Genomic DNA, 24,350 nt, shown 5'->3' with positions numbered 1-24,350 from the left:
ATTTTATTTCTCATAAATTGTGATTACATTTTTCAGTCCTAACATTAGACTTTATACTTTGAAGTCATTGCTCTATCATACCGTGACGGAGTTGTGCACTTGTAATAATAAATATCATAATCCCAAAGACTATGCGCTTGGAAGGTTGACTTGGAACATAATTTAACATATATATTTAATATATATATATGGATACATCGAAGGCTGATGTATCCACTAACCGGAAGGAACCTACTGCAAACATTATGCAGATGGATCGCACGAGGGTCATGCTTCAGAGTACTGCGTTTTGGTGTAACATGATGTTAAGGATTCGCCAATTTTCACTGATTTTTAAATGTATAGAACGTATGTTTATAGCGTTATAAATTTGTTTACAATAGATCAGTTCATGTGAAAACAGTACCTTTAAACACCGCATTGTTGGTAAAATCTAGGTTAGAACAGCTGCCTGAAGTAAGTGCCTGTATTTACACTAGTGTACAAACCTTTGATGGGATATATATATAGCCTCCTTGTTATGTGTTAGGATTTCATGAGGCCATAGGTGACACAATGGCGCTGTCGGCGGCAACACCCGCCCATCTTAAGAAGATCGGCCTTCTTGACCAAGTTGAAGACAATCCACGTAAGTGAGCCAAATGGAGCGCTTGGAACTAGATTGCGGGGTTCAGATATTGATCCAGATGGATGTTTTTATTGTGACCTAGTCAAAACAGCATGGTCATCAATGCAGGGGAATTATTTTCAGTTTGTTTCAGGTATTGTCCATTCAGAGTTATATACTGTATATTGTCTTGTATTTATGGCTCTGAGTGAGGACGTTTATTATCTCATGATAATAGGTTGTAAAACATATAAGCCTCATCACAAGGAGATATGTATTGTAAATCTTACTCAAAGTGTCCGGCTGATCCCACCCCTGGAATACTGTTGTTATCGATGGTATCGATGATATTAAACACGGGTGGGGGGGTGGAGGGGCGGTGTGGGGGGTGTGGTGGTGGTGGGGTGTGGGGGTGTGGGGTATCTTGCTACGAAAATACTGTAATGATCACATTTGTTTCCGTGGTGACTCAAATTTTGTTAGAAATGGCGTTGAACCTACTCACTACTTTCAAGGACAATAAGGTGTCATAGTTATACGTATGCTCGTATACAGTTGATGACATTAACTTCTTGATGAAGACTGCCCTTGGGAAGATCGCCTTCCTGCCGTTCGGCTACCTGATCGACCAATGGCGGTGGAGTGTGTTCAGCGGGGAGACGCCACCTTCAGAATATAACAAGAAGTGGTGGGACTTAAGGTGACGTGACCAATACGGAAGTCTGCTTATAATTAGGGATTTAACATTTAGCCCAAGAGGAGAATTAGCGGAATGACCGCGATGTCCAAATCGAAACTATTACTTACCCTAAATCTTTCCCGTAAAGAATTAAGAGTCAAACGCTGCAAACAAAGCAAAGGCTGTGAATTAACAACTGTATACTAAATCTAAGTTTGCAATTCAATACAATTCACAGGTACTATTATATATAGGTACTATTTTATTTCAACTCCTCTAACGCACTTGAGGAGGGTAGGGTAGCCTAGTGGTTAAAGCGTTCGCTCGTCACGCTGAAGAACCGGGTTCTATTCCCCATGTAGGTACAATGTGTGAATCCCATTTACGGTGTCCCCCACCGTTATATTGCTGGAATATTGCTACAAGCGGCATAAACACACTCTTACACTCTAGATCTGTCTACGCTGGAATATTACTTGTAACATATCTTGTAATTACCATACTACTGCCCACCTCGGAATCCCAAGAGAACGAATGTAACACAAATACTTCACACTGCCTCATTAGTGAACAAGCCGTTCGTCAAGTCCATTATGCAGTATTACAGACTTGAATTACTCGACAATGTGAAACTTACCAACAAACCCGTTTTATTATAGGATTTGTTTGTTTTTGTTTGCAGGTGTAAATATCAGGGGTTGTCTCCCCCTGTTTTGCCATCAGATGACGATTTTGACCCCGGTGCTAAATACCACATCCCCGATAACACCCCTTATATCAGGTAGGAACAACGTTGATTGCATAGTAAATATAGTAAATATAGCCGATATCGGTATAGGTTTAGTGGGCATGAAATAAATATGTATGTATCAGATACGCTGTCGTAAAGCTGTAAATCTACAACAAGGACAACTCCTTGGGATAATGGTGTTGGATGCAGCTGTTGTTGAGGTTGAGGTATCGCTAGCATTAACAGTTGTGCTCTTAAACTTCATTGCATAGATGTGTGTATATACATGTGTTTGTGTGTGTGCATTTGCATTTCAATCTGAGGTTACGATGTACAAGTAATGAAAGAATTGGAACATAAAATAAATAATCAATAAAAAGAAAAGTATACAAGTACAATAATTAAAGTAGTGGGTCTGTCATAAATTACTCTAAATATATTTCCCCTGTCTTTGAAGCGAATGATTGTTTTTGCGGCATCCCAATTATGTGGTAAATGGGAACTTTCCTTTTTTTTTCACACTTGAAATTATAACCATACTAGGGTTTCAGGAGTCATATTTAATGGCGCTTGTAAATAACAGTGTCTGAGTGAAACAACGAAAGAACATATTATGAGCAGTCGCCCAGGTTCATTCACACGCCTATCGTTGAAATAGTAGCCTAAATGTATGCATCAGTATAAGGGCAACAGGGCGATGGGAAAGCTTAGTGTCCAGGTTAAAGCGTTCGTCACGCCGAAGGTCCGTGAGCGATTCCTCAAATAGGTAATATGTGTGAAGCCCATTTCTGGTGTCCCCCAGTGGTATTGCTGGAATATTGCTAAAAGCGCGAAAAATCCAACCAAGTCAAGTGCAAGGATATTGCTTCACGTCCATACCGACCATCTCTATGTCCCTGATATACGGAACCACCACTGTCCTGCGAAGCATGAGTATCTAAACCTACACAATGCATTCCAGATACTTCGTGAGTTTCGTCATCCAGTTCCAGTTCCACAAGGCGCTGTGTCAGGCAGCCAATCACACGGGTCCACTGCACAAGTGCGACATCTACCAGTCTAAAGATGCGGGCAAACTGCTTGGGTAGGTAAAGTCTGGCTGGTGGACAGGCACTGCTCAGTGTTCAGATATATATCCAGCAATCAATGTATAGGCTATGTATAAAGTATGATGTAAGGTTGAACATCTGCGGAGATGCGCTTGCGGATGATAATTGGCCTTCTGACTGCGGGGATGGTAATACATACACACGTACTGTATGTACATGGAAAAATGTATCGCAACGCCTAGTATTCTTCATAGTGTCAATATATTACCTTCACTGCGATATGGGTTTGGTTGTGTACATAGAGTTCAGGTCACAAATCTGTTGACGTTAAGCGTTAACGCTGGACACGGAGAGTCCTTGGAAGGGTGACTGGCTTGACTCCTGAGAGTATCTAGGACCCCACCACGAAGCAGATATGATTCATATGGTTTCACAGTTTGCTCAAAATTGCTTCTGTTCACTTGGCAGGAAATGGTACATGGCGAGACTGGTCATGTAATCTTCTAATTATTCTTCAAAATATTGGCTACTACCAAATACGTTATGTAAATTGGCTGTCATAGGAATATCTGAACTGAACATATTTGACCCCACCTTGGGTTGATAACAGCTTATCAACAGGACAAACATATAGCTTGAACATTGCTTGCACCATCGTCGTATCCCAACCAATACGACAAAAACTGCCTTTGACACGGAATCGTTCAGTATCATCTCACAGTTAACACTGAAACGAAGGAATGTCAAAATCGAAACTCGTAACAAGATACGTGTTAAAATACAAAGATGTTCCAACTATCTTTTGCTTTGCAAATGCTCTGGGTATATGATTTTATATATTACAATTTGAATATACCTACGCCAAAATGAAAAGGAAAGGGGAAAAAGAATAAAATTAAAGGCACGACTACAGAGCTTTGCTTGCAGTTACTGATTATAAACAATGTAAAACGACAAATTGTTAAGATAAGCAGCCTGTTCATTCGTTATATGAATGTGACCTTTGTTTACAGAGATGTGTTGAAGATGGGTTCGTCCAAGTCATGGCCGGACGCCATGGAGGCTATCACGGGGCAGAGGAAGATGGATGCCGGCCCACTTAAAGAGTATTTCAAGCCGCTCTCTGATTGGCTGCAGCAGGAAAACGTCAAGGAACGACCCGGATGGACTGAATCGTGTCCTGAACCCGAGGAGCATAGTAACAACAAGGGACACAGTCCCAGTAATGGCTCAGTTCACTGGTCGACTAGTTACACTTCGGGAATGATTACAGTATTGATCTTATTGTTTAATACATTTCAGGTTTAAGTGCTAGTATGTTTGTATGGAGACTTTACTTCAATAAAACATTTTCCAATTAATCCTAATGTGTTACCGCATTTCTTAGTGTTCGTTATTGATATTATTTCGGTTGCAATACATTTTCAAATGGTATTAAGTGTGTTGGAGTTATACACGTTGTGCGTACTGTGTTGAATTATACGTTGACCAAGATCAAGGAATAAGTTCATTACAAACTTATATATACTGTCCACAAAAAGAAACGCATTGGCGATTTGTATATTTGAATATCTATTAATTATTTATTGTGTTCAAACAGTCGTCAAAATATGTAACAAAAGTGTTGATAACATTCTTTTACACAACTGCACAAGGAAAAATCGATTTTACCTGAGATGAGATTTCTTAATAGGATTAGAAAGGCATCGCCACAACTCAACAGAAATCACCTTCGAGTTGAAATTGTGCAGCAAAGAGCATTCACTGTCTGGTAATAAAAATCAAGATTACTTTCAGAAATTGGCATTCGTTTTGAAGGAGTTTCAAGATCAAATCACCACGTCACGTCTTGACTCTGCGACGCGGAACATCGCGATTGAAAGAATCCACGCTGGAGATTACCAATCTTCCGTTGCCAGACTTCTGAATGTTAGTCTGATCAAGGCATCATGGCTTGCAGCTCGTTGCAACAGGTAAAACAAATGACCGTCCAGGTACAGGCACACCTCGGGTTACCACTGCAGCCCAAGATCGGTACATAGGGGCATAACAGTTGCATGTTCGTACTGCCAGAGGATATCCAGTAAAACTACGGAGCAGGATGAAAGAGATTGGTCTGAGAGCCAGGAAACCAGACGTCTAGGGTCGTGCTATGTCGTCACCATCGCGCTCAGCGTCTACGTTATCTAAAAGTAACCACTTGGTTGTAAAGACACTACCCTCTTCTAAACTGGTGTAAATTTCATGCACTAAAGTCTGTTTGTGGACGAGTTATACATGTTTGGAAATACATTTTCGCTACATATTTCTCGTCTATGCGTTTCTTTTTTTTTTGATAGAATAATTGACTATACAACACATGATCAACCCGTACACAAGACAACAATGAACTGGGTTGCCAGCTGTATGGCGGCGGTCTGTAAATAAGTGAGCACCAGACAATACAGTGATCAATAGCATTAGCATCAATCTACGGAACTGGGATACGTCTCAACACATTTAGTGTAAATCAGTAGCTTTTGGAACAGCATGGTATTAGCAATTTCCCGATAACGTATACTATAACCTACCGATAACGTATACTATAAACTACCAATAACCGATACTATAACCTACCGATAATCTATACTGTACCCTACCGATAACCTATACTATAACCTACCGATAACCTATACTATACCCTACCGATAACCTATACTATAACTACCGATAACCTATACTGTAACCTACCGATAACCTATACTATAACCTACCGATAATCTATACTATAACCTACCGATAACCGATACTATAACCTACCGATAACCTATACTATAACCTACCGATAATCTATACTGTACCCTACCGATAACCGATACTATAACCTACCAATAACCTATACCATACAGTACGATGTTTCATGGGAATATTACAACTATGTGGCGGCGGTCTGTAAATATTCGACCAGATAATCACGTAATCAACAGCATGAGCATCGATCTACGCAACTGCCATGCGATGACATGAGTCAACCATGTCAGCGAACCTGGCGACCCGATTCCGTTGGTCGCCTCTTACGACAATCATGGGTTATTGAAGAACAATTCTAACCCGGATCTTCACCGGTCGACGTGGGATGAAGGCAAGTGCTGGCGTCGTTGATGCATGTGATCATATCCGAATATGGTCGATCGATGCTCATCTATGTAAATGATTGGATTGCCTGTTCTATGCACAATTATAGACATGCAGCTGTCATATAGCTACATTATTGATTTTTTGTCTTAAACATCAAACAGATGTAACCCCTTTTCCATACATTCTGAATGGGCAACATTAAAGTAAATATCAAAAGTGCAGCAAATGAACGATTATATTATGTTCCATGTGAATGATACTTTAGTCGATTCTGCTTTCCGTAATGCCATACCAGCATATCAGTTGATTTCATATGTCTTGCACTATGTCGTACAAACCTACTAACGTCAGCTGGCAGGCTATGTCTGTCAGGAGTGAGTGAGGATTGTTTTATGTCCGCTTCATCAGTATATCGCGACAAGAGACTCTAGAAATGGGCTTGGCACATTTCATTTATTGTCTTCACTCATTGTGGGGAATCAAACTCGGTCCTCGGTGTGACGAGCGAATGCTTTATCCACTAGACTACCTCGCCGCCCCTTTAAGGTCAAAACAACTCCAGGTCATTGTCAAAATAGCGTTTCCATTCAATGATACGCAGATATCCAACCTTCAACAGATGACCTACATCATAAAATCGTCTTTTTTCTGCTGTATATTTACGTTCACATAAATAAATATGGTTTACTGGATTTATGCCAGTATAAATTCGTACTGTCATGTCGCATATTAAGGACGAGTGTAGGTACTATTGAAAGATTTATGAGAGTATTGTTACAATGAGGATATAACAGCAGGTACAAATAGACGCTGGTCCATATCAGGGAGTTGTAGCTCACCATGAGGTTGTGGGTCCTTGTCGTGGTCTGCTTCTCCGCCCTGGCGCGGGGGCAGAATATCACCAATGTTACTCAGGCACAAGCTTTTCTGGATGATTACAACGTCAAAGTGTCACAATCTCTAAATGCAAGAGTCAAAGCCTCTTGGGCGTACAACACTAACCTGACCGACGAAAACGCGGACAAAATGGTAAGAATTTGATGTAACGTCATGTTGAGATGATTTTCAAAGGTGAAGACGATTGAACTTCTTGAGAGGCATTTTGAAGTTGAAGAAACGAAAAGCGTTAGAAATATAGATTGTGCATTGTTTAAGTCTCTATATTTAATTCAGCGTAGTGCAAAAACAGGCTCAGGAATATTTTTGTTTGATATTACATGTCTCTAAATATCGTTATTTGTATTTTGTCCATTACAATAAAAATCTCATGTTACAGATAATACAATTTAAGTAAACTCAATACCAGAACATTATCCATTCATGTAACTGCATATCATGTGCCACTGGGTATACTGGAGAAATGCCCGCGGTGTTACGAATGTAGAGATTTTAAACATGTCCGTGTAGGGAGTGGAGGTTCCGTCCCTTGGAATCCACCGACAGCCCCGTACTTGAAGGATAGAATTTGTGTACGTGTCAAAATACTCTACAGTTCTCATTTATATCAGGCTTTGCGTTACCTGACACTAACGACACAGTATGAGCGAAACTCCCACCCTCCCCTTGTCTGTGAGTCTTGTAATAATGACTGACGTCATTAACATAACCTGTCATCGTTGGTTTGATTAATGAGAGGCTCTTGCAAACACGTGGTTTCTTAACGGCGCATCACTGTCGCTGTATCGGTACAGATGGAGTAGGTAGCCTGAACATGTACAGTAATACTTCTTCGCGTGTTCACTAGGGTAGTGAGTGAGTGAGTTTAGTTTTACGCCACATTCAGCAATGTTCCAACTATATGGCGGCGGTCTGTAAATAATCGAATCTGGACCAGACAATTCAGTAACCAACGGCATGAACATCGATCTGTGTAACTGCAAACTGATGACATGTGTCAACCAAGTCAGCGAACATGACCACCCGATCCCGTTAGTCGCCTCTTACGACAAGCACAGTCGCCTTTTAAGGCAAGCTGAAGGCTTTTCTACCCCGGGACTTCACAAGGTCTCACTAGGATAGTAAATAGTCTAAATGTGAAGAAACAACGCCTGCATGTTTATCGCACTAGTGACTGCTCAGGTGTTATCCCAGAAGTGTGAAGATATCCGTAACTATGCCTGCGCTTTCGTTAAATATGTATCAACATCAACCTGTGTCGTCAAATATATATCAACATCAACCTGTGTCGTCAAATATGTATCAACATCAACCTGTGTCGTCAAATATGTATCAACATCAACCTGTGTCGTCAAATATCTATCAACATCAACCTGTGTCGTCAAATATATATCAACATCAACCTGTGTCGTCAAATATGTATCAACATCAACCTGTGTCGTCAAATATATATCAACATCAACCTGTGTCGTCAAATATGTATCAACATCAACCTGTGTCGTCAAATATGTATCAACATCAACCTGTGTCGTCAAATATCTATCAACATCAACCTGTGTCGTCAAATATGTATCAACATCAACCTGTGTCGTCAAATATGTATCAACATCAACCTGTGTCGTCAAATATATATCAACATCAACCTGTGTCGTCAAATATGTATCAACATCAACCTGTGTCGTCAAATATGTATCAACATCAACCAGTGTCGTCAAATATGTATCAACATCAACCTGTGTCGTCAAATATGTATCAACATCAACCTGTGTCGTCAAATATGTATCAACATCAACCTGTGTCGTCAAATATATATCAACATCAACCTGTGTCGTCAAATATCTATCAACATCAACCTGTGTCGTCAAATATGTATCAACATCAACCTGTGTCGTCAAATATGTATCAACATCAACCTGTGTCGTCAAATATGTATCAACATCAACCTGTGTCAACCTGTGTCGTCAAAAGCTTAACAATGTCCAGTGTTCAAGATTTGTATATTGTATAATCTCCACACATTTAATATCATTTAATAAAACCATTTACATTTAATAGAATCAGTTGATGAAGTTATAGAACTAGCAAATAGACTATTGTGGTAGTTATACAAAATAGAAAAAATACATGTACAACGTATAACACTAAAAAATGCCTCTAGAAGCAAGAAACATTCACTTAAGACATACCTTAAAATTATGTAACGGCAAGGCAGTATGTGAAGAAACGGCTTACAAAGGAAAAGTGATTTGAAACTTCGTGTTTTCTTCATATATGATTGACATAACAAAGGATGGATTCTGACTCATTGCTTCGTTCCGATCAACTCTGTTAAGTTGACTGTGTTTAGATAGACGAAAATCTCAGACATGCTGCGTTCGCGAAGGATGCAGCAAAGAACGCCTCGCTATATGCATGGAAGGGTTTTGAAGACCCGATGAGAAGAGAATTCTTCAAGATCACAGACATTGGCACAGCAGCAATGGCAGATGAAACTAAACTAGAAAGGGTAGGTGTCCCCAGGCGATCTTACTTTTAGCTTGTTTGGTATCATACCCAGCAATATGTAAGTATATCCAGTGATTGACAGTATGAGCATCAAATACACAATATTTTAATGCGATGATATTCATCTACAAAGGCAATGTTTCAACATTAAATCGCATTCTGGAATGAAGATCTGTGGTGATAGGTGTACAGGTGAGTAAAGAAAATAAGAAACCATCGTCACGAAATGAAAGTAACGCATTTGTTTCTTGTACAGCTGTAAATGTGTCACCTCGGTCGGACTTGCGTTATATTTCATACTGAAGTGATTAGCATGTTAATCCGTCTTGACGTTTTCAATGTTTATTGTGTTGTGTCCCCCATCAGTTGAACACGGTGTTGTCGGAGCTGCAGAAACTGTACAGCACGGGGAAGGGGTGTGTCACCCCAGACAGGTGTCTGCCGCTCGACCCAGGTAACATCCGTCATCATCTCCCGTCTTACTAGAATATATGTTTAACGCTTGCTGTCTGAGTGATTTGATCAGTGAGGCTTTACCACACCCCAAATAGCATAATGGCTCAAAAGTATGCACTTGCAAATTACAAACGTCACATATATTGCGTTTCACACGTTATACGCATGTGGGAAATGAAATTCGGGTCCTCCACGTGTCCACCGGACGCTTTAACTACTAGGCTACCCGACCGCCCCTGTTAGATGTTTTCGGTACATTTCCTATGCCAATTCAACCCCGCCGTGATGGTGTTGCACAGAGGTACGTACAGTCCAACATGGTTGTGCCGAACTGAGCCGTGTCAAACCTATGGTTGTCCCGATGTACGAGTTTTATTTGCATTACGTAATAATTTTATTGCTGTGACCAACATTGGATAACTCGAACTATTTACTTAGTTCCATTAATTGCATAGGGTGACGTCCTGATCTACGCCGACTACGGGGCAGATGCCAGACACATTAATATTAAAGTGAGATTCTTTGTTTCAGACCTGACGAACATCCTCGCCAATTCCCGCGACATTAAGGAGCTGGAGGGGGCGTGGAAAGGCTGGAGAGACGGCACTGGCAAGAAGATGAAGGCGCTCTTCACTGAGTACGTCAACCTTCACAACGAGGCTATACGGGAAAGTGGTAAGTAAGTAAGTGAGTACAGTTTTACGCCGCTTTTAGCACAGCAATATTCCAGCAATATCATAGCCGGGGACACCAGCATTGTATCCTTGTGTCGAATCGAATCCGTGCATTAAGTTACCCCAATAAGCTAGGGTATTACTCCAGTAATATCACCAGAAACGGGCCTTACATTTGGGAATCGAACAGGTGTTTTCGGCGTGGCGGGTGAAACTTTAACCACTATGCTACCCACTGCCTCTTATTCATCTCCAGGTTACAGCGACACGGGAGAATACTGGCGTTCCTGGTACGAGTCGGAGAACTTCCGGACTGACGTCGCCGAGCTCTTTACCCAGCTGAAGCCGTTGTACCAGCAGATGCATGCATACACTCGTACCAAACTCATCGAGATCTACGGGAAGGAAAACTTCCCATCCACCGGTCACATCCCAGCACATCTTCTAGGTGAGGGTCATCTTGTTGTCTCAAAACAAAAAAACCCCAAAACACGGGAACTTACTGAATGCATTTAAGTTATATCATTAACAGGCAGCACATTAATGGCAGCACATCTTATGATATCTCTCAATGTTCATGAGAAAAATATACCAGTACAAATGACATATTAGCAGGTATATCCAGTGCAATCCCCGGTATATCATCATAGGCAGTTCGGCCCCACTTTTGTCCTGGACGTTTACAAGTTTATTAAAGGAAAATGACCCTTTGAAAAGAAAGTGTGCACCACCACACCACACCACCCACACCACACCCCACCACCCACATCTCACCCTTCTCAAGCCTCCGTTTCTCAAAGAAATATGTCCATCCCTGTATCAAATAAAATCAACTAGCTTCAGCTAACTCAGTTCGTTAAACTTTACAATCTTTTAGAAGTTACTGAACAATTATGAACGTTAATCTGTCCCAGGTAATATGTGGGCCCAACAGTGGAATAACCTGTACTCTGATTTGGTGCCAGTAGAAGGCAAACCAAGTGTGGACATCACCGATGAACTCAAGAGACAGGTACAACCACAATGAAATTAACAACGTTCACTGCGTATTGAAACAGACCTATGAAGAAACGGAAGTTTTGTTGAGTGTTGATTGAGCGGTAGGGTAGCTTACTGGCTAAAGCGTTGGTTCGTCACACCAAAGACACGAGTTCGATTCCTACATGGGTACAGTGTGTGAAGCCCACGTCTTGTGTTCTCCGCCTTGATATTGCTGGAATATTGCTATAAGCGGCGAAAACCTAAACTCATTCAGTAGAGTAAGATGGTAACGTCCCCTGTCCATTACTGTACGGTGACCATAATTGAAGCAATGGACACACTATTGACTACTAAGTATTAAATGCTCTTTACAAATGCCCCTGGACTGAAAACGCCCTGATGGATGTTGAAGGGCCAACACTCGAGTCTGGTCCTGGCAATCCTGTGATTGGCGTCCTATCTTTGCAATTCTGATACAATGATAGCACCAACCAAGTCAACGAGTCTGACAATAGCCTAACAGAGATCGCTCAAAACTGCTTTAACCCGGATGGTCACCGAGCTATACATATTTACGCCTTAAGTTTCTCTTATCGATTTCCATGCATGAGCAGACTATTTTCATATATACCTAAATTGCGGATATTACTATTTAAATTCAACTACCATTCTTTAAGTGTGCTGTGCTCTCTGAAATATCGACAAATGTTATTGTATCAGAACTTCACGGCTGTGAAAATGTTCGAAGTCTCCGATGCATTCTTCACCTCCATGGGCATGAAGGAGATGCCACCGTCGTTCTGGGAAAACTCGATGCTGGAAAAACCCTCCGATGGACGGGAGGTGGTCTGCCACGCCTCGGCCTGGGACTTCTACGATGGAGATGACTTCAGGTATGCATAGTAAGAGTCATCCTCGATGTCTCCAGTGTATACGTTCCGATAAGTCTCCGCTATACCCTGGATGCATCTATGGATCAGCCTGATAAATTTATTACCTCCCTTGGCCATTTTTTTTTATCCAATTAGGTGTGTCCGCTGGGAAGTTAAGTTAACCAATCACAACTCACTTTCACTTTGTAAATTATCTAACCGATTGAACTTGGCTACACAAACCATGCAGAGGTTCTCTGAAAGAGGTAGAAGGAGGTCTTGCACATATTTGTTAATGTTTCGGACCCATCAATTTGTCGGCGTCTTAGCTGATTGGCTACTGTGAGAATACAGAGGCAGCAAAGGGAGGTAATGATTATTATCGGGCCGACCCGTAGATGCATCCAGGATATAGTAGAGATTTATCGGAACGTATATCCTGGCGATATCGAGGATGAGTAAGAGTAGGACCAGATCGCTTCTGCACTGAGATATTCAACATTGACGAAGTCTTAAATGAGTATACCACAGTTCAATGTCATCACTTTCAGAATAAAACAGTGTACGGAGCCCACTCATAGCCAGATGGTTACTGTGCACCATGAGATGGGTCACGTGGAGTACTATCTCCAGTACAAGCACCAGCCTGTCCTCTTCAGAAGGGGAGCTAACCCTGGTAAGTCAACAATCCCGATATCACAACGTCTTTCATCACTTTCAGAATCAAGCAGTGTACGGAGCCCACTCATAGCCAGATGGTTACTGTGCACCATGAGATGGGACACGTGGAGTACTTCCTGCAGTACAAAGACCAGCCCGTAGTTTTCAGGGGCGGGGCTAACCCGGGTATGTGACTTCTGGAAACAACTCCAGGTTTGGAGTAGAATTTTTTTTTTTAATGTTGACTTTACCTCTTATCATTTTGAGGTTTCGAAATAGTCTTTAAAGCTTGAATGATAAATGCATCAGTTAATGCCAAAAAACTAGTAAATTATGTGTAATTCCTTCAGCCGTGTTTGAGGTTCACCAGCCAGGGTCATAGCTACCACTGTGAAAAAAGTCCAGACTTGCACATGGCTGTTACCAAAAGGTCAGGAGAGCCGTCAATGCTATCTAATATAAAGCTGTGCAACATATCGAGCTTTCACACAGGGCATACACAGGGGATCGAGTCTGTCTGTGTGTGACTTGATTTCAAATTTGACTTGAGACTTGTTTTTACAAGTTAAATCTATTTTTACTTCTATGACAAGTTGAATCGATGTACTCCACAGGGTTTCATGAAGGCATAGCCGATGTTGCCTCCCTGTCCTTCCAGACACCTAAACACCTCCATGAGATCGGCCTGCTTCCAGTGCTGGTTGAGGATGAAGGTAAGAAACACTGAACTGTGTGAATTAATGGACCGCCTAGTTTCTAATAGCAGCATCTCACCGAACTGAGGTCTCAGTAACACTCCCAGTATTGTCGTGTGGAGAATAGAGAACGTCTGTGAAAATTATAGCTACTCTTGACTATCCTCAGAAATTCTTTTTGGTATCAAGGGAAAATAGGTGTGAAAATTATAGGAATGAATCACTGAAAATCTGTGATGACATCGGGTGTTCTAGAAAGGGTAAGCATGTCCTGCCCGACCGGTAGCACACACCATCCACCAAATCTGTCTAAACATGGAATTATTTTGCCTGACACTGCACTCCAGTAAACATTGACTCATCAGTGACAGATGCCCGATTCAAGGCGGGGCGGTCGGGTAGTCTTGTTGTAGTCTCAAACATTTCGACATTATCTTATAACTCAGCCAGATTCTCAATCTTACTGTAGGACAGAGCTGGGGATAGGACAAAGCTGAAGATTCGCTCGTAAGGCCAGTGCGGTTCGATTTACAATGGTACATTTCCGATATCCCTCGCATGTGTTATGCGAGGTAACAGTATGCGCTGTCTGAGCCTTTCCAACACTATGAGTTCCTGTGTTCAGAATCTGACATCAACTTCCTGTTCAACATGGCGATGCAGAAGATCGCCTTCCTGCCGTTTGGGTACCTGATTGACCAGTGGAGGTGGGACGTCTTCAGTGGAGCAACAAAACCAGAAGAATATAACGCAAAATGGTGGGATTTGAGGTGTGTGTTTGTGAGCACCCCACATAGGAGATATCTGCATAGTCTCAAATAACATAGGTAGTAGAAGGTATGGGGCTTCCAAATCACCCCCATATAAGCCATATAATCGCCAATAACGTGAATCTATACCCCATTTTATAGGAGTCTTAAAACCTGTAGGGAACTGTGAGTTTGGGCAACTTTTGAAAACATGGGCTTTTGAGTCGAAAAAGCGGTGGCATCCTACTGGAAAATACCGTGGGAAGCAATCTTTTGTCAGACATTGCCCTTGTAGACTATCTCAATGACAATCTAGGCAAAACAAACCTCCAACCACTGGAAGGTCTACCCACGTTTGTGGACGATATATACGTATTTGGTTATCTTCGGCGAAAAGACTGTGTCTATAGAAAATGAGCTGTATATTGCACCTTTGGAGAAAAGGGAACAACATCTATTGTAGTTTCCAACAAAGCGAATGCAGTACTAGTACACGAATATTTCGAGCAAGATGGCTATATGCAAACCAAAATTGTACATACACTACAATATGCCATAGATGTACCCTGTGCAATACGGAGCACTGTACAAAGGATCGAGAAAGAAACCAACAGTGCAGCAAAGGCACAATGGGAATCTCTACACGTGGGCCACAGATATATTCGGAATGTTTGTAACAAAAGTGGCTGTCTCGGAAATACCCATGGAGCAAATACAAGCCAATATTTCCAAATTCGAACGAATTCCGCTGGCACATGGCAATGGTCTGTATTCTGTCGACTATACAAGGGATTTCTCTGGCATCCTAGATAGAAAGTGACTCGTGGAATACCTCCAAAGGATACACGACTTTCGAAACCAAAGAGATCTTGCAACTGCCATGGACTGCGACGGACCCACCATCCAGGACAATACAAGGAGTGTAGGCAACCACGTCTGTACTTTGGTTGGAACCTGGAATGGCTATACCATGCAAACAAAAATCTACAACAAGGTAGTTTCCAATTTAGAAGCCGGAGAAGTACGAGAACACATCAGTGGTCATTCGGTCAAATATGCAGATTGTTCCAACGAACACCTGCAGGGAACCTTTCTCCATCCAGATGTCCAGACTAGAGGTTGTACTCGCATAGAGGTCTCTTTATACGCGCATAGAACCAACACCGCAATGGCAAACGATTTGGTGGACGAAGCACTAGAGCTGTTCTCGGGGGAAAACCTACTGTACAACCACCAGCAAAACAGTGGGAGAATCTATCAAAATGTCTAGACCGTTGCATGGTGCTTGCAGACAGACCCCAGGGGAGCATCTTCATGGGTTGGTATGCACACACAGGCATGAGAAGAGTATCTGGAATCCAAGTACAACCAACCAAAGCAAACGTGGAAGACAATGCTAGATGGAACCACGCTGTAGAATGGGCTACAGCCGATTTTGGATTCCGTGCGTGTCCTGTTTTCCGAGTAGACATTTTGGCTGCCACAGCTACAGGAGTAGAAATAGGGCCACTACGATGCTACATGAAAGCTCCCCATACAAGAACTATACTATCTCGAAGTCGTAGACCAACACAGCTACATCCCCAAGGTCCAAATCCAGATACAATGCTACCTCCAAACAAACATGTTGCTTTCGAATGGCGCGAAAAAAAAAGACCAAAAATGCTCGAAATACGAGATAGAGGAGGAACTGGAAATCGTGGTTGGTCGTACTATACTGTGCGGGTCGACGAGAGATCGCGTAAGACGATTGGAAGAGATTTTGCATGCTGCCAATGCAGAAGAATGGCGTAGAGATGCATGGAATCATCTAGAGTCGATGCTAGAGGAATACAAACAGAAATCCAAATTGGACTCCAGCAAGACTTCCTACAGAGTGCTTGTGGAAAACAACGATGAACCAATAGCAATTTGGGCAAACAAAGGTTTGGAACGAATTCTTTTGGCATGCAACCAGTTTGCGGAAGAGACATGCGATAGGTGGGGACGAACTACACTCTGGACTCCCTATGGGACAATTTCTTTCTGCATAGAGCCTAGCAGGAGTTTCGAAACAGAAAATGGTACTCCTATCTATTGGAGTCCAGTGTCTGTCGGATCATTGCCAGATGCTATGGAAGAATCTGTTCGTCGAGCACTTGCTACGGAATCTGCAGTGCAAGATCTCGAAAGACTATACCAAAATGCAATAGAAGAAACGAAACCAACCACAGCGAACGAAACAACGAGTATATACGACAAATTGTTTCTGCAACCTATCGCGGAAACCAGAGAACCATATTGTTGCTGGTTCCGACTGTAGATGGAGTGGAGACAACAGACGTACATGTACCCGTATGTGGAAACGAGATCGAATGGCTTTGAGGACATGATGCTCTTCAAAACAACAAAACTCCAATTCTCTATTCCATCAGCAGACCGAAAAGAATCCCACAAAAAAAGAACGATAGACACTGTACGCTAGAAATTGCAAGATCAGTAGAAATACACAACAAAATCATCCCCCCATAGGCTACTGGATACAAACAACCGAGAGACTAGTTCTTCCACTTCCTAGCTGTTTCGGGAGAAATATGCCCAAGTATGGTAGGAGTTTATATTTTCTCGGCAATGTGTTCCAGATCTTGCAAGGATTTGTATTCCACACTGGGTTTGTTTGCTAGGGCATTTCAGAACTCCTCGAATGGGAAGCGAGGTGGATTTCCTCTGCTGTATACAATATGCATGCTCGAGATGTATACACAGCACAGTATATATTTCGAATTGTGTGTACAATATTCTCTTCTACTCCTATGTTTTGGCGTCGTCTCCATGTCGTAGAGTGGTGGTGGTATAGTATTGGTATAGTATTGAGATTCCTGGTATAGTATTGGGATTCCTGGTATAGTATTGGTATAGTCTTGGGATTCCTGGTATAGTACTGGGATTTCTATATGGACATTTGTTTTTTGTAAGTGTAGGATATACCCAGAAAACTATGCCACCTAAAAGAGACTTGTCTTCAGAGGACATCCAAGAAATATGCTCCCTTTGCGGTGTGGCTGCTCCAAGCGAGGTCAAAAAATGCTTTGGTATTGGATTCACAAGGCTGTATGAGATATGGAATACAGCCATGGAACCATCTAGTGGAGAGAAAGCTCCAAATCCCGTGTCCACAGACGCATTGCCCTCGCCATCTTGCCCACGAGCGAGTCGTCTACCGACATGGTATTGCCTGCTGCAGAACCACTGCCTAGTGCGCCCAGCTTCCAGGACTTCTACAACCGCTTGGGGAGGCTGGAGGCTTGTGTGGAGCAAACTGTGTCAATGTCGGCACGTTTGGAGCAAACTATGAATTCATTGCTGGCTGCCATGAATTTGTTGGCCGACATCTGGTCGAGGCTGGACAAGGAAGAACTCCAAGAGGTCGAGGAGAATATAGAAGAGGAACAAGAAGAGACCCGTCTGGACATCCAGAAGGTGCTGCAGATGCTAGAAACATTCCAAAAGTGGGTCTACCTTTCGCTAGCTGCTGTTTTTCTCTGGAAGGTCTGAAAGCAAAACAAGATGATTCACAGTTCGTGCACCCCATGCACAAACAGGACGATGCAAAGTCCAGGGGCCCCTTCCACATGGAGTAGAAAATGTATGCACCCCGAACTACAAGCGATGTATATATTTAGTCTACATTCAGTGGGTGTGTTGTAAAAAGTCTTGAAACGTTCGGCTCTTTTTTCTATTGCATTGGGGTTGCCAAAACTCATAGTGCCCTACAGGTTTTAAGGCTCCTAAAATAGACTTCTGAGCAAAGGAACGAAATTTTCGGGTGTAGTCGATGTGAGTTCTTTGTATATGGGGACGATGTTTAATTCACTCGGAGTGAAGTTACAAACCGTGATTGTAGAACAAAGTGAGGAGAAAGAAATTCTAGACGACTTACTCAGAGATGTGGGGGTTTCAGATGTCAACTTGGGTACAGGTAACCATGTGTCAGGGGTATAATGTTTCCACCGGTGTAGATTGTTTTCACCTGACTATGTCATTGTGCTCAATCTGCGTGACTTTCCTGACTATATCATTGTGCTCTGCTGGCGTGGACTTTATCAATCGTCTACCACCGTTGCCATAGAGCTATCACGTGATCACAGTGTTAATAACACATGATAATAGTGGAAGGTATGGGGCGTTCTAAATCATCCCCGCATGAGCCATCGAAGTTAAATCACTTTATGTGAAAGCAGATGGGCAGTGCCTGTTCTTTCGGAGTTTGAGAAAAAGGGGTCCAGATTCACGTTATTGGCGATTATATGGCTTATGTGGGGGTGATTTAGAAGCCCCATACCTTCTACTACTACATAGCCATTACATGTAAGCGTCGCTGCATAACTCTTTGATCATAGAATGTGCCATCAGTTGCTTATCAAACACTACAATGTATCAGATCAGCATGTTAATTGGAGAAAACGTATACTAAAACCATCCAATGATGAGTAATATCAGTTCTAACATTACGAAACCATCTACAGACATGTTTTCATATTTCTTTCAAAATGCCAATAAGAAGATATAGTGCCGGATTAGGTGAACGTACCTCCGAATCCCGATTTCAGCTTCCCTCAAAACAATCATGGGAAAGTATTTATGGTCACAGGAAATATTTGACCAAAATGTCCTAAACTGATGCATGTGTCCTCAAAGTTCAGAGTTACATCTTCACTTTTTGCAATCTCGTAACAGAGCGACTTTCTGTGAAATGATTGCTTTTTCAACATTGTTCACTTTTCCACATTATAGAATGTAGGCAGTCAAGCATGTCCAGCTTGGCCAAGGGAGAAAATTCCATGAAGGATATTTTAATGTAATTGTGTATTCAATCTCTTGGATTTTCAAAAGGAACTTGATCTATAAGACGAGTATATGGATGGCAACTTTCTCTTTATTGTATAACAATAATTCTGGGCGACATCTTGACCCCCTTTTAGGTGACATCAGGTAAGTCGGGGGAAATAAATTAAATACTCTTGTCCATGTAATCAGTGGAAAGTTTTGTGTCCCATGTCATGATATTCGTGGGTTTGTTCAAGGCGTGGTAAAACCCACATAGTAAATTTGTTAGGGTTTGTTTTTTTAGTTTTCTTTTTCTTTTTTTCTTTTTAGGGTGTGTGTGGAAATTTTAGTTAGGTCATGCTGTGTATAACTGAGTTTGCTGAGTGTGAATCAGAGGAGTAAACCCCAACCATGGATACGATGACAATGTGTCAGGCAAGGCAGTAAACGCCTGAACACCCGATCCCGTTAGTCGATTCTTACGACAAGCATGGATACCGAAGGCCAGTTCATATCCGAATCTTCACTGGTCCACCTGTGAAGGTCCCGGGGTAGAATAGGCCTTCAGCAACCCATGCTTGCCATAAAAGGTGACTCTGCTTGTCGTAAGAGGCGACTAACGGGATCGGGTGGTCAGACTAGCTGACTTGGTTGACACATGTCATCGGTTCCCAATTGCGCAGATCGATGCTCATGTTGTTGATCACTGGATTCTCTGGTCCAGACTCGATTATTTACAGACCGTCGCCATATAGCTGGAATATTGCTAAGTGCGACGTAAAACTAAACTCACTCACTCACTCACTCACTCACTCACTCACTCTTCACTGGTCCATCCATAAAGATGTTGTCGCAATCCAAAATATTCCTTGATGACAATGACACGACTTTTGTGTTTGTGTATTTAAGCGTATCTGGAAGTGTTTGTCTTCTTTGTAGATGCAGACTACAGGGGGTTTCACCACCCGTGAAGAGAACTGAAGAAGACTTTGACCCAGGTGCTAAATACCACATACCAGGGAACGTGGCATATATTCGGTACAGTTCCTTTGATTATTGAAACGTATGTATAGGAGAACTAGACTAAGACAACTGGAAATTCTAGTTTGATATAATCGAGTTTAAAAGATTCTGCGGTTCAGACTAGACCTAGATATGAACTTTATTTTTTGCGGTTTCCTATGGAACTTGGCTGTGACCATAGCCGATGATGAAAATGTCATCTTGTCCCGAGCAGATCTTCAAAATTATACATGCTAGCTTCATCAAACTTGGTGACAATTTGCTCTTCGGATTATCAGTTCGGGATATCAGTTATTGATCAGCGTATCGTGTAATGCTCTATTGTTATTGTCAGTCTAATTACCACGTGGACGTACTTGCAACCTTTAACCTCGAATAATTACAGGCCCCACTAAGTAATTGAAGGAATTACAGCAAATTTGAAGGAATTGCATCTCAAATGTAAACAAACGCAGCCCACTCGCGAAACAATTGCAGCGATATCGGTAGTTTAGCGGTAATAACAGAAACACATCGGCCCTATCGGAAGCAATGTCGGTAATACTGGAAACACGCTCGGCCATCTTCGGAGATTTTTCGGTCGCGAGCGGAAACTCACGCAGCAAAACATGGCGTCGTTGGAAGAAGCACCCGTCTCGGTGAGTTTTGTTTTTAGTTCCTGCTATTACATTTTTATACTTTTTATCCATCTTTCACCATCCGTGTTGAATGCGTTTAGGTATGAGGTGTTGTCGGGGCAATAGCTTATGTTTTTAGGAAAAGATTGTCACTGCAGAAGAGTGTCACAAGTCATGCCCCTGGAGATTGTTTACATCTGAACATAATGCCGATGATTACGAACATCATGAACGTGCGCCATGAAGAAGTTTATGAGCCATAATTCTTCTTGCTATGAAGTGCAATTGACAAGTTTAAACACATTTTACACAAAAAAATGATGTTATATCAAGCGCATGTTCGTAATCATCGGCACGACTTCGATGTTCATATGTAAACAATGTCCAGGGGCATGACTTGTGACACTCTCCTAGAGTGACTATCTTTTCCTAAAAACATAAGCGTTTGCCCCTACAACACCTCATACCTAAACGCATTCAACACGGGTGGTGAAAGATGGATAAGCATAAAAATGTAATAGTAGGAACTAAAAACAAAACTCACCGAGACGGGTGCTTCTTCCAACGACGCCATGTTTTGCTGCGTGAGTTTCCGCTCGCGACCGAAAAATCTCCGAAGATGGTCGAGCGTGTTTCCAGTATTACCGACATTGCTTCCGATAGGGCCGATGTGTTTCTGTTATTACCGCTAAACTACCGATATCGCTGCAATTGTTTCGCGAGTGGGCTGCGTTTGTTTACATTTGAGATGCAATTCCTTCAAATTTGCTGTAATTCTTCAATTACTTAGGGGGGCCTGAATTATAGGGCATACTTTTTTGACAGATACTCTCATAACTTGAATGACAATTTTCAATGATGAACACATCCGATGAGGCAAATAATGTTATGCCCCAATTATTCTTTAATCTACTGTTTTGAGGATGTTTATTTTTTCAGGTATTTTGTGAGTTTCGTCATCCAGTTCCAGTTTCACAAGGCGCTGTGTGATGTCGCCGGTCACTCGGGGCCGTTACATAAGTGTAGCATCTACAACTCGACGGAAGCCGGAACTAAATTCAGGTAGGAGTGAGTGAGTGAGTGAGTGAGTGAGTGAGAGTATTGCTTCACGTCAGATCCTGCAGCTTTGTCGCTAATCGCAGCGATTATATAAGTACGTGGGAACGTACTGTAGTTTGCTTGTTGTTTGACACTGCAATATTTTAACGTGCAGTGTAACGATGGTCACTGAAACCAAATGATGTACCAGACTAAATAAAGTTAAAACGAATCTAATGGTGAAAATGTGCAAATATATGTATCATGGTGGTAACAGGTAACCCATGTATACAAAGGCGAGCTGTCAAGCCTGCATCAGACCCGTGAAGATCCGGGTTAGAACTGATCTTCAGCAATGTTTGCTTGTCTTAAGAGGCGACTGAAAATCCGGGTGGTCAGGTTCGCTAATATGCTTGACACATATCATCCTATCCCACTTGATCGATGCTCATAATGTTGATCACCGGATTGTCTGGCCCAGACTCGATCATTTACAGACCATCGCCATATAGCTTGAATATTGCTGTGTGCGACCTGAAATAACTATCAATCTACAACGCCCATAAAATCTTGTACGTCAATCATTATTACGCCGTCAGGTTGCAGAGTGGAGAGAATGGTGGCTTGTCACACTGTCGATTCCCAGGAACATTATCACTGATTCGTTTAATCCCGAGATTTGCCACAGACACAAAGCTAAAGGAAATCACTTTGTGTCCAGCTTACATTCACATATATTTGATCTCTAAGACAGTACTCATCGATACTCCAACAACGAAATCATTTACAGACCGCCATTCTAAGACTTTGTGAACAACAGTTTTTTTTGTCTTGGCAGTAATATGCTACAGCTGGGATCATCCAAACCATGGCCGGAGGCTATGCAGAACATCACAGGACAGTCCAAGATGGACGCCCAACCTCTGATGGACTACTTCAAGCCCCTACTTCAATGGCTGACAGAACAGAATGCTGGAGTCGATGTGAAGTGGAGTGAAAGCTGTCCGGTTTTTGCTGAAACTAAATCAGCTGCCACTTCCGGTCTTCCCTCTGGATTAATGTGCTTGTTTCTCGTAGTTGTAACTGGATGGTTGTAACTGGGTGGTTGTAACTGGCTGGTTGTAAGGATGACTAGAATGGGTTTGAGGATGGTTTAGTTGGACGTACCTTTGTTTGTAAATCTTGAGAGGAAACAGGTACTATGGCAGTACAGCTGTATGACGGATTTACTAATGAAGATAAACACTCATGATATTCATTGTGCCATTACTATACATGATAATTCTGTTTGACCAAACGACAGCTGTATATCAATAAATAAAATCACTTCTCGAAAGTTTTTTTGTTTCTCTTGTAAAAGCAGCAAGTTCGAAACACACAAATATAACGAATATACTGATGTAAGAAAGAAAGAACACGCCTGGTGTTTTGGAGTTACTCCAAACATCGTTTTGACATTTTTAAGGTGTTTTGATTGTAATGTACTGAGTGTGTGTGTGTGTGTGTGGGGGGGGGGGGGGGGGGGGGGGGGGGGGGGGGGGGGCAGGGTTAAGTGAGCGAATATTGCTCAAATATCATTCTATAATATTACTTTAAGGGGATAGAAACCGACTGACGAAATGCACACTTTGTTTCATTTCTATTAAGTAAACAAGAGTTTGAAACAGAAACAAACTTCACATAGGGTATCTACATCATCACAGTCAAACATCTGCTGAGAGCAAAATCAGTACATAGAAATGAAAATGTGCTTGATATATAGTTAGTGGACGGTTGCAACGGTTGCAAAAAGGCAGATATTCGTTAATCAATAAAAGCATGTGTTTAATGATTGTATCAAACATGGAACCATTCAAACACTTATACATTATGACAATATTGTTGTGCAGGGGTGATGACCTTCTAGCAGTGAGCTAATGGCCGGAAACTTATACGAGACCTTGGTATGCCACCTTTGTTCTTAATGCTCACTTAATGCATAATGTCCTGCAGAAATGAGTGAGTGAGTTTAGCTTTACGCAGGACTCCGCAATGGTCCAGATGTATCTTAGTGGTCTGTTAATAATCGGGTACAGTGACCAACTGCGTGTGTATCGATATACACAAATGGGATACGATTACTTGTGTCAACCAAGTCAGCGCGTCTGACCACTCGACCCCGTGAGTCGCCTCTCACAACAAGCACAGGTTACCCG

General features: G+C 42.0%; 2 protein-coding genes across 3 annotated transcripts in view; both read left to right on the top strand.

Moving 5' to 3' along the window:
* LOC137297592 (uncharacterized) overlaps nt 1–4,443 on the top strand; it is a 51,345-nt gene extending 46,902 nt beyond the window's left edge. The window contains exons 58-62 of the mRNA XM_067829441.1: nt 530–628; nt 1,163–1,307; nt 1,969–2,067; nt 2,978–3,100; nt 4,079–4,443. Of these exons, the coding sequence (XP_067685542.1) occupies nt 530–628; nt 1,163–1,307; nt 1,969–2,067; nt 2,978–3,100; nt 4,079–4,373 (761 nt within the window). The 3' untranslated portion in view covers nt 4,374–4,443. The remainder of the gene's footprint in view (nt 1–529; nt 629–1,162; nt 1,308–1,968; nt 2,068–2,977; nt 3,101–4,078) is intronic.
* A 2,556-nt stretch (nt 4,444–6,999) lies between these two features.
* LOC137297593 (angiotensin-converting enzyme-like) lies at nt 7,000–23,493 on the top strand. 2 transcript variants are annotated; one of them, XM_067829442.1, is made up of 13 exons: nt 7,000–7,211; nt 9,427–9,585; nt 9,951–10,038; nt 10,572–10,715; nt 10,971–11,162; nt 11,629–11,726; nt 12,416–12,588; nt 13,119–13,243; nt 13,842–13,940; nt 14,548–14,692; nt 20,417–20,515; nt 22,057–22,179; nt 22,994–23,493. In XM_067829442.1, exons 1-13 carry the CDS (start codon nt 7,023–7,025, stop codon nt 23,250–23,252), a joined length of 1,893 nt encoding a protein of 630 aa, XP_067685543.1. In that variant the 5' UTR covers nt 7,000–7,022; the 3' UTR covers nt 23,253–23,493. The 2 variants fall into 2 exon arrangements, with proteins under 2 accessions (XP_067685543.1, XP_067685544.1); XM_067829443.1 differs by lacking the exon at nt 13,119–13,243 and adding an exon at nt 13,289–13,413 and having other exon boundaries at nt 22,994–23,491.
* Nucleotides 23,494–24,350: the final 857 nt, after the last annotated feature.

This window comes from Haliotis asinina, chromosome 10, assembly GCF_037392515.1.
Source record: "Haliotis asinina isolate JCU_RB_2024 chromosome 10, JCU_Hal_asi_v2, whole genome shotgun sequence".
NCBI lineage: Eukaryota > Metazoa > Mollusca > Gastropoda > Lepetellida > Haliotidae > Haliotis > Haliotis asinina.
The sequence above is the reverse complement of the archived record's forward strand: the minus strand, read 5'-3'. Positions and strand labels throughout refer to the sequence as shown.